This window comes from Apiotrichum porosum (assembly GCF_003942205.1).
Source record: "Apiotrichum porosum strain DSM 27194 chromosome Unknown scaffold_6, whole genome shotgun sequence".
Lineage (NCBI taxonomy): Eukaryota > Fungi > Basidiomycota > Tremellomycetes > Trichosporonales > Trichosporonaceae > Apiotrichum > Apiotrichum porosum.
Window position 1 is genome coordinate 214,169 of NW_021167113.1, and position 11,803 is coordinate 225,971.

At 60.0% G+C, this 11,803-nt stretch overlaps 6 protein-coding genes across 6 annotated transcripts; 3 read left to right on the plus strand and 3 right to left on the minus strand.

Annotated features, from left to right (window-relative positions):
- Nucleotides 1–283: 283 nt before the first annotated feature.
- On the plus strand, nucleotides 284–2,237 carry EHS24_007867 (uncharacterized protein; the record flags this gene model as incomplete). The annotated part of the gene is made up of 3 exons (XM_028623206.1): nucleotides 284–570; nucleotides 619–710; nucleotides 772–2,237. The coding sequence occupies 3 exons, from the start codon at nucleotides 284–286 to the stop codon at nucleotides 2,235–2,237; spliced, it is 1,845 nt and encodes a 614-aa protein (XP_028476139.1).
- Nucleotides 2,238–2,712: 475 nt separating this feature from the next.
- Nucleotides 2,713–3,516, plus strand: EHS24_007868 (uncharacterized protein; the record flags this gene model as incomplete). The annotated part of the gene is made up of 2 exons (XM_028623207.1): nucleotides 2,713–2,930; nucleotides 2,970–3,516. 2 exons carry the CDS (start codon nucleotides 2,713–2,715, stop codon nucleotides 3,514–3,516), a joined length of 765 nt encoding a protein of 254 aa, XP_028476140.1.
- A 168-nt stretch (nucleotides 3,517–3,684) lies between these two features.
- On the minus strand, nucleotides 3,685–4,527 carry EHS24_007869 (uncharacterized protein; the record flags this gene model as incomplete). Its single annotated transcript, XM_028623208.1, has 3 exons — nucleotides 3,685–3,988; nucleotides 4,175–4,298; nucleotides 4,449–4,527. 3 exons carry the CDS (start codon nucleotides 4,525–4,527, stop codon nucleotides 3,685–3,687), a joined length of 507 nt encoding a protein of 168 aa, XP_028476141.1.
- Nucleotides 4,528–4,929: 402 nt separating this feature from the next.
- EHS24_007870 (uncharacterized protein) lies at nucleotides 4,930–6,393 on the minus strand (the record flags this gene model as incomplete). The annotated part of the gene is made up of 2 exons (XM_028623209.1): nucleotides 4,930–5,975; nucleotides 6,033–6,393. The coding sequence occupies 2 exons, from the start codon at nucleotides 6,391–6,393 to the stop codon at nucleotides 4,930–4,932; spliced, it is 1,407 nt and encodes a 468-aa protein (XP_028476142.1).
- Nucleotides 6,394–7,345: 952 nt separating this feature from the next.
- On the minus strand, nucleotides 7,346–7,852 carry EHS24_007871 (uncharacterized protein; the record flags this gene model as incomplete). Its single annotated transcript, XM_028623210.1, has 4 exons — nucleotides 7,346–7,421; nucleotides 7,464–7,528; nucleotides 7,582–7,662; nucleotides 7,838–7,852. 4 exons carry the CDS (start codon nucleotides 7,850–7,852, stop codon nucleotides 7,346–7,348), a joined length of 237 nt encoding a protein of 78 aa, XP_028476143.1.
- A 261-nt stretch (nucleotides 7,853–8,113) lies between these two features.
- Nucleotides 8,114–9,877, plus strand: CAP1 (F-actin-capping protein subunit alpha; the record flags this gene model as incomplete). Its single annotated transcript, XM_028623211.1, has 7 exons — nucleotides 8,114–8,190; nucleotides 8,233–8,246; nucleotides 8,309–8,433; nucleotides 8,481–8,585; nucleotides 8,645–9,493; nucleotides 9,542–9,708; nucleotides 9,781–9,877. The coding sequence occupies 7 exons, from the start codon at nucleotides 8,114–8,116 to the stop codon at nucleotides 9,875–9,877; spliced, it is 1,434 nt and encodes a 477-aa protein (XP_028476144.1).
- Between the last annotated feature and the right edge of the window lie 1,926 nt (nucleotides 9,878–11,803).

Here is an 11,803-nt window from a genome sequence, read left to right on the forward strand (position 1 = left end):
CGTTCCACCGCAATAGAGCTTGGAGCATGGAGGAGTTAGTGAGGTCTGGGGACATTAATCCATTGACGTAGTATGCCAAGTATGCATGACGGTGATGTGTCAAAGCCCTGCCCGAGGCGAAGAGTCGATCCTTTTTTTATCAGATGGACCACGTCACGTCACGACGAGGCGGGGTATTGCGCAGCAGTCGTGGGGCCTAAGCGTATGCGATGATATATACAGCACGGAGGCGTCAGCACCTGTCATTCTCATCCACTCCCCCTCCCCAACAATCACACACACGATGCGCACAGCTTTCGCATTGAAGTGGTCCGTTTTACTGGCCCTGGCCGCCCCCGCCCTTGCGCAGAGTCAGTCGGTGGTCGCCACCGAGGTCACGAGTGCCACAGATGTCGTCGTCTCCGACGCACCCGTTGACAGCAGCACCGACACTGGCGCTGGGTCGACTCCTACTGTGGCCAACCTCACGCCCACTGCATCGCCTGCCACTGAGACTGGCTCGGCTGGCGGCATGAATGGCACCACCGGCGGAACGAACGGCACCGCCGGCGGTCTCGGATCTTCACTCAAGTGAGTCCGTCGCAGACAATTGAAGCGACAAGAGACTAACGTGCTCAGCCTCTCCGCTAGATGCTTGGCTGCCGTTGAGAAGGCACTCAGTGCGGACAGTGCGACTGGTCAATGCCTCCACACTACCATTCTCTGGGCTTGTAAGTTGACCGGGTTTTTGGGCCACTTTCCCTCCATTTTCAAACCACTGACACATCACAGCCGCCAGCTCAAACTCAACTGCCTCAAACTCGACTGCCTCAAACTCGACGGTCCCAGACTCGACTGCTGCAAACTCGACTGCTTCAAACTCGACTGCTTCAAACTCAACTGCGTCTCCCTTCGTCTCCAAAGTTGAGGAGTACCTCAACGCTACGTGCATGTCTGCGCCATGCACCAATGCGACCATCTCCAACGCTACCTCCATTCTCATCCAAGAGTGTTCCGAGGACCTCACAACCTGGAACATTTCCGTCGACACGGTGAACAAGTATGCCCAGCTCTATCCACTTGTCCGCGAGGTGGCCTGCCTCAAGACCTCGGACCCGTTCACTGCTGCCGGAAACTCGTCTTCGTCCAACACTACCACTACCCCGCCAGTCATGACTAGCACCGCTCTGGCTACACCCGTCGGAACACCCGTCGTAGCCTCAACTGGTGAGGCCAGTAACCAGACGGTGGCTGTCAACCGTCGGCAGGCGACCGACACGGCAAACAGCGGACCCGCGACTGTTGCTGGTAATGCCTCGGTCCCGACTGGCGCGGCCTCTGCCATTCCCGCGACTACGTCGGTCTCCGGCTCTGACAACAGCACGACTGTTGGTACTTCCGAGTACTGCCTCATTTCAATCATCGACGAGATCCAGGCTCTGCTGGGTACTGAGGGCCTCTCCCTTGCCAACCTCACCCAGCTGCTCATCCCCGGTAGTCTAATGCGCAACTCGACCGCCTCGACTTCGGAGGGTAACCCTTCGTCTGACAACTCGACTACCCCTGTCGTGGGCAACTCGACCGCTTCGTTGGCGCCAATGGCCTCCGCGACCCCGGCGACCTCGTCAAACACCACCTCGGCGAACTCCACCTCTGCAACCTCTACTTCGAGCACCTCACCCCCGAAGCCCACTACCCTCCTCCCTTTGATCATGGAGGTTCTCTGCAATGACTGCATCTACGCGGCCGCCGACCTAGTGTCCCAGTCTGCCTCTTGGCTCATTGAGACGGGTATCTCTGGCAACATCACCGTGCTCGACTATCTCAAGGCGAGGTGCGGAGCTGAGGGATACATCCCCACGACGAACGGTACTCTCCCACAGACCATCAGCCCCTCGGCCCAGAACAGCACCTACGGTTTCCCCATCACGTTCTTTGACCCCATGACTGGTAACTGGACCACGACGACCCCGCAGACCAACAGCACGGACATCAACGCCGTAAATGGAACCGCTACGGCGTCGCTTAACGGAACCGCTACTGCCACTGGTGTTGTCTCCGGGACCGATGCGAGCACGCCTGCAGTCACCACTCCTGTCGTTTCGACTGAGACTGCTGCTGTTGTGTCAACCCAGGTAGCTGGCGCGACTGACACGGTTGCAGTGGACCCAACTGCCACCGAGTCTGCCACGGCCGGCGCCTCGCTCGGCGTCCGCAGTCGCAAGGTCTACCGCGGCCCGGGTCGCACCAAGGCGTAAGAAAACACATTAAGAAGCATGTTAGAAGTATTCCAGTTAGAGCACGCCTTCAACCCCTCCCCCTGCATCTTATTCTTCCACTCTCCTTTAAACAAACACGCAACCCTTAGCAGCCCTTATGCAAATGACTTGTAGTCTCGTTTTACTAGATCGAAGTTGAACGAGTGCAGACCGGCAGTCCCTTTCAGCTTTGTTTCAGCCATTCCGTGGTCAAAATAGATACGGTGATGTTACGACGAGACCCATCGGCCAGGGCTTCTAACAACCTGACAGCTCGTGTATGCTTTTGGGGAGACTGGTGGAGTTGGCGATCGTTGACGATGGCGTTGACAGCAGTGTGCAATCGCGGCGCTTGGCGCCACACTGGTGCACTGGTGATGGATCGCGGCTGATGAGGCCACCACACGCTAGCCCGCATGCCATTTCGCCACCCGTGGTTGCCGTTTCTTACAACGTCACAACACACACCGTCATCATGGCCTTCCCCGAACACGTCAAGCGCTTTCCGCGCGACAACTGGGACGGCGTCATGTTCACCTATCCCCCCATCCCCCGCGGCCTGCTGGACTCGAAGGCCCGCTGGGCAGCCCGCACCGCCAGCTTGCGGTGGCAAGCCGCGTTGGACGCCGGGGACGCCGGCACGCTAGATGCGGTCGATTTTACGGTCGCCGTCTTTGATGTCGCCTGCAACATGTACGTATGTGCCCAGCAAATCGCCCTGACAGCCACCAGAAAGGACTACATGCGCGACGTGGGAGTGCAGCGCGGCGGCCGGATCACAAAGCCCGAGGACTGGCGCGCGTTCACTGACCGTGTCATTGCCCACGCCTATCGTCTCGGTTGCTCCGCCGTCAGTGCACGCTTTCCAGAGTTCTCGGTGCCCTCGCTCGACGCCGTGCGCAACTTTGCGCGTGGTGCCATGGACTGCGTGTTCGAGGAAGGTATCGATTCGTGGGGCCGTGTGTATCGCAGCGGCTATGACGAGGTGCGCTTCACCGACCGGTACATGCCCCACTTGGACCAGCTGCCGCTCCGTGCCTTCACCGTTGTCGACCACACTCTCGACGGCGACCCCGCGGCCGACGACAGGCGCCTTGTTCTGCTCCTCGATGGCCGTGACAACGTCGTGCGGCAATACCGTGGCAGACACGACCGAGGCGACGACGACGCTAACTTGCCTGCCTCGCCATGGCCGACCACGCCGACCACAGTGGCGTCTCCCACAGTGGACGTGGCAACGGCGTCCAAAGACAACGAGACAACTGCAGACGACGATTAGATACATTGTGCTTGATTTCCTTCTTCATGTCGCCCACCACTTGGCCACTTGACGCGTCGCCGAGAGCACTGCGAGGGGTTGAGGGTCCGCCATCGAAAATGTCCATAGATGTTCATGACTCTGCCTCCAGCGACTAGTAATACATCCGGTTTCTCAATGCACCGCCGCTCACAAGTGAAGCCCGTCGTCCTCGTCCACTGCCATCTGCTCTCCAGAGATAGCCTGCGGTTGGCCTCCTCCAGTCGAGGTACCGTTAGCCGTGCTTCCATTCAGCGGTGCGGGTGCGGGCGCAGGCGCAGGGGTTGGACCATGGGTCTGAGCTGTTGTTGTCGGTGTTGCGGTGGTAGCGGCAGAAGGTGCTGGAGCGGCGGCGGTGGTGTCTGATGGAACGCCATAATGCGCCAGGCTGTCTGCGCCGACCTTCTCCGTGAGGACTGCACGGAGGAGGGCGATGCGTTCTCTTTGAGAGGCGCTGGGAGATGGTCAGCTCAGCATTGGACACACGCGAGCTGGCAAGTCGGTGATGACACGGGACAACAGCGAGAGATGAAGAGCTGTAAGCGAGAGGAGACTGGCAGCTCTCATGCCATTCACCGTGGCCACCGTCGTTGTTGACACCCCACAAGCCACAAGTGACACAGGGCTGCAGTCTACTCACATGACGCCCTCGTTCTCAGACCACGCAGCGCGCAAGTCGACATCCTCCTCCTCTGCAAGGAACGCGGCAAGCTCCGTCTGGGAAACGTCGAGGTGTGCGAGGGAGTTTTGAAGGCGCGCGATCTCTGATCTCGTGTCAGCAAGCTCGATGTCGATGTCGGTAACAGAGGGAAGGCTTTGAAAGAAGGAACAAAGGGCACACACAGGTCATGACGACACCGTGTGGGCGGTCCCCTCTTGGCTGGCCGTCCTCGCCTCTGGGACTGCTTACTCACCTGCGACGATCGTGCTCACATCCAGATGTGATGCCTCGACGGCAGAGAAGGGTTGTGGGTGGCGAGTCTGGAAGTCCATGCCGAGTGGGTGGGGGGATGGGTGGATGCACAATTGACGAACTGGTTGCAACGTCGGATGTCGGGCAGATGTGATCGACCTCCACTCCTGCGAAAACGCGGTGGCGAGGTCAGGGCATTTGGGACAATAAAACGCGTCAGCGACATAGCGACACTGCTCGACCCGGTCAAAGCTGTTGCAGCGCTCGCTCATGGATGGGAGACACGGTTATTTACATGATGCGTGTCTACATACAAGCGTCTACATGGATACACATGCGCATGGGTGGGGGGCCCGGGTTGGACAAGGTGGTATAAACAGAGTTGGTTCATAATGGAGAACATGCAGGAGAAAAGGGCGATGACGAGGGGCATAGAGTGGAGGGAGGTGCGAGGAAGGTGGAAGCCAAGGGGTTTCTCGAGCCTAGACATAGATCTGGACGGCGCCAGCACCCTCCTTTGGCTTCCAGACGCCGTCAACGAACACACTGACGTGCTGGCGCGCGCAGCCGGTGACGGGACACTCCCAGGTGTACTCCTTGACAGGCTGGACCTTCTTGGCCTTGCGAGCTGGGCGGCGTTTCTTGGACAGCGGCTCGTCGTCGAGAAGTGGGGGGTCGTCTTCGTCGTCCGAGCCTGAACCGAGAGTATCCAAGCAGCGCTCGTCGACAAGGTGGCCACAGCGCAGGGCCCAAACACGGTCCTTGTCGCTGCGCGCCGCGCTCAAGACGCGGAGAGGCTCAGGACAACAGGCGCATGCGAGGTATGGTTGACGCTTCTTGATTGGAACGACTTGACCAGCACCATCGAGCTCAATGGCTGTGCTCCCGTTGACCTCGGTATCGATCTCCTCGGCGTCCCAGGTGTGAGTGAAGCCCTTGGGCGCAGGTGGGATGACTGATGGGACGACTTTGGCGAGGATGGTCGGGACGTCGTCGTTGTGTGGGGCACGGCCGACACGGCCAACACCAACACCAAATAGGCCGAGGCCGAGGCCGACGGGTCCACGGTCCAGTAGGGCGCCCATGAGGCCATCGCGGTTAAGAAAGTATCCACCGAGGCCGGCGAGGTTGAGGTTGACACGCCACTGGCCAGCCGCAGTTGGGGCATTGATGGGGGCACCTCCAGCGCCGTCGTCGGGAACGCGCATAGGGACACCACGGCGAGGTTGACGGCGCTCAGGTTCTGCTTCAATGGCTTCGTCGCCATTGCGGTCGATGCGGAAACGCTGGGCGGGACGACCAGGCTCAAAGCGCACTTGGCGGTTGCCACCGCGGAAAACGGCGCCCCCAAAGCCCATACGAGGCAAGGGAGCATCTGGTGGTGGCGAGAGCACATTCCGGAGACGCGCAGGCCCAGCTTCTCCCACCTCGGCCTCGAGTTGGTCGAGTTCGTTGAGCTCGGCAGCGCGGTGTGCGAGGGTCGCGTCGAGTCCTGATCCGTCGTTAGTTCGATTTGCGAGAGGACGAGCTTTAGTGCGTGTCAGCGCGGCCATTTGGGCTGCGGACACGACAGTACTGTACTTACGATCCATGGCATCACGGAACTGGTCGTTGTTGGTCAGGCGCGCGGCAGCGGCAGCCCGACGAGGGGGAAGATGGGCGATGGGGCGCGAGGGACCTGCGTTGCTGCCAGTGATCTGTACGTCGTCGTCGTCCGAGTCGCTCAATTCGATGACATCTGGTTCAGTGAAGCGAGGTCTAGCGGCACCCGCCGCACGACTGGGGGTCGGGGGAGCACGCGGAGCCGGTGACACGGGGTGTGTGGACTGCGCACGCGATGAGGAAGCGGACGGGCGATACGCAGCTTGTCCAGTCGACTCCCGGCTGACAGGCTCAGGGGATGGGGTAGGGGAGCTGAGGTCGATGATGGCGTGGGAGCCTGGCATCGTGCCAGATTGATAGCGAGGCCGAGGTTGGAGGTGAGTGGATATGGGGGTGTACTCCGCACAAGAAGGAAGGCCGGAAGGCTTGGTGAGACGGTGATTGGTAAAGTTGGCTGGACCTAAGTGCGTCCGACGTGTCGCTTACTGGCGTATGGCGCGGGGTTCGAGGTGACGATGTTTTGATAGAGAGGTTCCCTTGATGACACGAAGGAAGAAGGGGTGTGGAGTGTTGGGGAAGAGTGCAACGTCAAGAATGGGAGCGAGACGTGTGATGGATGGTGACTGTGTTGGTCGCTCGCGCTCGGATGCGAAGGGTGTTGACCCCACGGGGGTATATTTTCTAATGCGGGTCTAATGCGGGCGGCCACGATTAGCCTCGATTAACACGAGGAACCGTAATCACGACCAATCGCCACCCACACTCCAGCGGTTCGTTACATCCTTATCCATGCCCATCTACAGTATGCACCACCTATGCATGTGCATACCCATTTCCTACTCTTCCGTACCAAGCAGGTTGCTGGTCAAACTCATAGTGCTTGGATTCTCCGCTTGAGAAAATGGTGGCTAAAGATTTGGCCGTCGTCGATGGGGTCATTTTTGCCCGCGGTCCGCCTGGCACATGGCCGTTGGGAAGCATGTCTTGGAGGCCGTCGCCAACGTATCTGTGGATCTGTGAACTTGCACTGGGCTAGAGAGAGGAAGTAGTGAAAGCATCGTCAGAGGTGCATCAGTAGTACTGCTCGAGATTGGAATGAGCTGCCCGTGCGCGGCAAAGCTGCTGCACGTGCACAGTCTAATGTCGCGACTAGTCAGAACTTCCAGCCACCACCGACACTGCCAACAAGAATGGGCAGAGGGACCAGCCCCATACCCCAAATGAGCAAGAGATAGAAGACAACAATCCATGCACACTGCGCAGGACAACCTGCTCTATACCGTCATGCGGCTAAATCTAGGCGGCAACAAACTTGGGGAAGCAAGCGGTGAAGGCGAGCTTCGAGTGCTTGCTGTCAACGTGCTGCTGGAGGCTGAGGCGTTAGCGTGTGCTGAGAACCCATCTAATAGCTCACAGAGGCTGCTTCGAGGTGCCCTGGAAAGCCTGCTTGCAGACGTCGCACTGGATAGTGAGAGCGGCCTAGGAACGTCAGCGGGGGTGCAACAGCGCTCCTGTCCATCTCTGTTACTTACAGCGTTCGAGGCGAGCTGCGAGCTGGGGCCCTTCTTGGCGTTCTTCGCGTTCATCTCGCGCTTGTGAGCCGACTTGGCACCCTGCACATGGTCAGCTCGTGGTCTGACGCAACGGTTGGGTGCGTGTTGTTTTCGGAAAGGGGAGTTCCTATCGCCAGGATCTCGGAATCCTAGGGAGGGACACTAGGGTGGTCGCAACCAAGTCGAGAATGTAGCATGTTGCCTCCCAGAGAGGGCGCATGCTGCAGGTACTCACGTTTCCGCCACCCATTTTGATAAGATGTTTATAGAGGTTGTTGAGGGGAAGATATGGTCGGTCAGAAAAGTTGAGACCCGTCGGCGGCTGGCGGCAGAGGAAGATCGGCGGCGGAACCGGTACGGTGAGGCTGACATTGATGGACCCAAGAGTGACCCTGACATTTGCGAGAGCCACGGTGCCGCACCGCCGGTGCGTCATGGGTCGTCGTTGGCATTTGGACCGGGCGTCCAACATCCACATCCAACATCTCACGTCCAACCACCCACTCACACCATGGCCGAGCTCAGTTCCGAAGACAAGGTCAAGCTCGCCGTCTCGCTCATTGAGCAGTCTCCTCCAGGAGAGGTCAAGTAGGTCTCGCTTGTGGGCTGTAGCTTGAGCTGACGACGTAGCGATGTGATCAACGGTGCGCCCCTAGGCTTGAATGTCCCGACGACCAGTGTAAGATGGCTGACTCTCGGCACCCAGACATTCGCGCAATCATTGCCGACGACGATGCCCTCATGACCTACTCGCAGCCTGCGTTGAGGGCCTACAACCTTGCGCAGTTGCACGCTGTCGAGCACACCGTTGACGGCGGCGCATCCCATGTTGTGCGTCCAGGCGACTGCTCGTCCACAGCACAGGCTGACCCCCTTAGACTCTCCTGTCTCATGCGGCGATTCTCCCCGGCACTGCCGAGGGCGAGGAGCGCTACATTGACAACGAGGGCGGCCGCTCGTTTGCTTTCGACCACATCAAGCTGGTAAGTGTCCTTTTCTCGACAAGCATCCAGCTGACAGCAAGACGGCGAGCGACTACCAGCCCTACGAGCTGCCCGAGGAGGAGGCCGCCTTCCGCGCCGAGCTCTACAAGAGCCTCAAGGCGTACGCCGACAACCACTTCCCCGGCGGCCACATTAGCGTGGTTACCAGTCAGCACCCTCTCCTCGCTCCGGAGCCTGAGCCCGAGGTCCTGCCTGAGCCTGAGCCGCAGCCCGTGGTCGAGGAGGTGCCGGCACTCCCCTCGTCGCAGAACACAGTGGACGAGGCTGCTGTCGAGGACGAAACCACGATCCCACCCTCGCCCATCACGGACGTGATTGCTGAGCAAGTCGGCAGTGGCTCGCAGGAGCAGGCGCCGACGCCTGCTGTGGAAGGCGCCGCCGAGTCGATCCTCGTGCACGAGGAGGTGGATCAGCCTGGAGGGCTGGAGAAGCTCGACAGCGAGATTGAGGCTGAGAAGGCAAAGGAGGAGAAGGATGAAGACGAGGACGAGGACAAGGACACCCCTGCTGCTGCTGAGGAGGAGGAGGAGGAGGAGACACCAGAGGCGCCCAAGGAGGCCGCCATCGAGGAAGATGCCCAGACGGCAGAGACCGAGCCCGCCGCTGAGCCCGCCGCTGAGCCCGCCGCTGAGCCTATTGCTGAGCCCGAGGTGGCCGCCGAGGACCCTGTTACTGAGGAGGTCCCAGCACCCATCCCCGAGCCCAAGGCTCCCCGCGTGCAGTCCCGCATCGACAACCCGACCTACACCCTGGAGATTGTCGGCAACCGCTACAACCCCAACAACTTTTGGACGGGCAGGTGGCGCACCCGCTGGGTCGTCGACCAGGCGGCCGGCACCGTGGACGGCGAGCTCAAGATTGACGCGCACTACTTTGAGCAGGGCAACGTGAGTTGTAGGCAGCCGCGCGAGACCGAAAACTGACAAAATTCCCAGGTCCAGCTGGCCACGCACCACGCCGCGTCCTTCCCGTGCCCCACCGCCGAGGCCAAGGGCCAGAGCATCGCCAGCCAAATCGTCACGTCGCTCTCCAAGATCGAGGCCGAGTACCAGCTCGAGATGCACGACGTGTACGCCGAGCTCGGCGACAAGGCGTTCCGCGCGTAAGTGCTTTTTGGCTGTTTGCGAGGTCTCTTGGAGGCGTGCTTGCTTCACTGACACAAACACAACTACAGACTGCGCCGCGCACTCCCCGTCACCCGCCAGAAGATTGACTGGGAGAAGGTGTCTGGATACACCCTCGGCGCGGACCTCAACAAGGCCCGCGCCTAGTTAGACATGTTGTGACCCTCGGAAGCTATGTAACACTCGACATGAGAGTAGGTCTCTGCAGGAACGTCGTATTTATCGACACCGTGTTTTGCTCTGTGCGAGGTTGGGACATGGACAGAGCTGGTGGTGTGCCGCAGAGTGTGTTTGTGTTTGTGCCTTTGCTCCCGCCCCTGGGAGAGAAACACATACACTGCTCTCCAAGGGGGTTGGTGACCTTTACGGATCACGGATACTGCGTTTTGCGTTTGCTTCCGCCGACAGCGAATCTGTGAATCGGCCGGGTTGATTGAAGGGTGGATTCTGGACACCACCACACCTTGCGGACACCTCGCACAGTCGCACGTTGCAGGGCTCATGGGGTATCCATCAGAGTGTACGTAGTCACCTCGTCCCCGTTGACGCCGTACGCTCGGTGTGCCAGAGAATGAGGCGGGAGACAACACCAGCTAGGCGGATCCCGGCCGCCACTTGAACTCTGGGCGCGTCTGAAGAGGCACACCTTGTGAGCGGGAAGCGGGAGGGACGTCTCCAGACTGTGGATGCGGAGACGTCTCTGTTGAGTAGCTGGCGAGACGTTGGGCACCTGCGACATACGGCCGCGCAGGGAAGGTGCCACATTCGACGTGCTAGTGATTTTCAACCGCCCCCGGGTTCCTCGACATGATGCCTTGTAGGCGCCAAGACTCCCACCTTGGGCCCCCACGGGCCGCCATCTGACATCTGGGCAAGACGAGGGGGAGGGGGTGGACGAGATTTCACTCACCACTGGCCGAATGGTTCGAGAGATTAGAACCTGGAGCGAAGTGGCTGACCAAGGCCGGTCTGTGGGTTGCAGGCTGCATAAATGTCGTGTGTGAGGGGACAAGGTGACACCATGACACCACTGGCCACTGGCCTGCGATGTCTACGCCACAAGTACTTCAACAGTGCACCGCCTGAATGGCCTCATTGCGCCTGAGCATCGAGCTTTCGTCTACATAACCGTTGGTCTGTGGCAGTAACCACGACAGTCTGTACCCACTCTAGCCCACTCTCCTGCCATGGGATTTCACTCACTCCCTTCATCCGGCCATCTAGCCTGTATACCCGGCCTGCGCAGAGGAAAGACCAAAGGGCCCGACAAGGGCCCCGCGTACGCGGCCAACTGCCACGTTTGTCTCCCTCCCATAACTCAGGATTCTCGGACATGCGTGCGTTCGGGTCCAAGCCAAGCCCACCACCCAATGTCTTCTTCTGCGGGCCCGTGCCACCTTGGCCGTGACCGTGGCGTGCTGACAAGATACTGTACGTGCCGTCCCGTCCCGGCCGTAAGCCGTTGCTCGTTGTCCGTTGGGTGCCAGCTCGGGCTCACGCGATCCACCTGTGGTGTGGTGCGGTGGCGGTCGGAGGCTCTCTGGATCTCTGGCTTCTGGCCTCTGGCCTCTGGAGTCCGGTGGCGTGGCCATGGGCCACGGGGCGCTTGCATGACGCCAGAAAACGCCAGCTGTGCTTGTTCGGGTTGGACCCGTTTCCCTCGTGAACCACGCACATGAGTAATACCCATCACTCTAATCGGTGACGGAGGCCCATTTTCCAGCACGTCAGCACAGGTTCCCAGAGGATATTTGCCTCCCCGTGGGCCAAATGCCTTACGGTGTGTCGAGAGAGCGTGGCAAAAAGCGCCATCACGCTGCGTCCACGCCGTGGTGGCGTCTGTGAGCTGTGGGATCCCTGGGTATGGCATGCGATTCCCCTCAGGCCCCATGTTTGTCTTTATGACGCCACAAGGGCCACTTCCGTGCCGTCTGCAATCTGGCTGTGAGGGGATTACCTTTGGCCTTTGGGACCACCCAAACATCACTTTTGGCTCACGCTCTCGCGCTCTCTCTCTCGCGCGTCGCGTGCTCGACCACTCTGGCGGCCGGCGGCCCCGGCCGAGGCATGTGG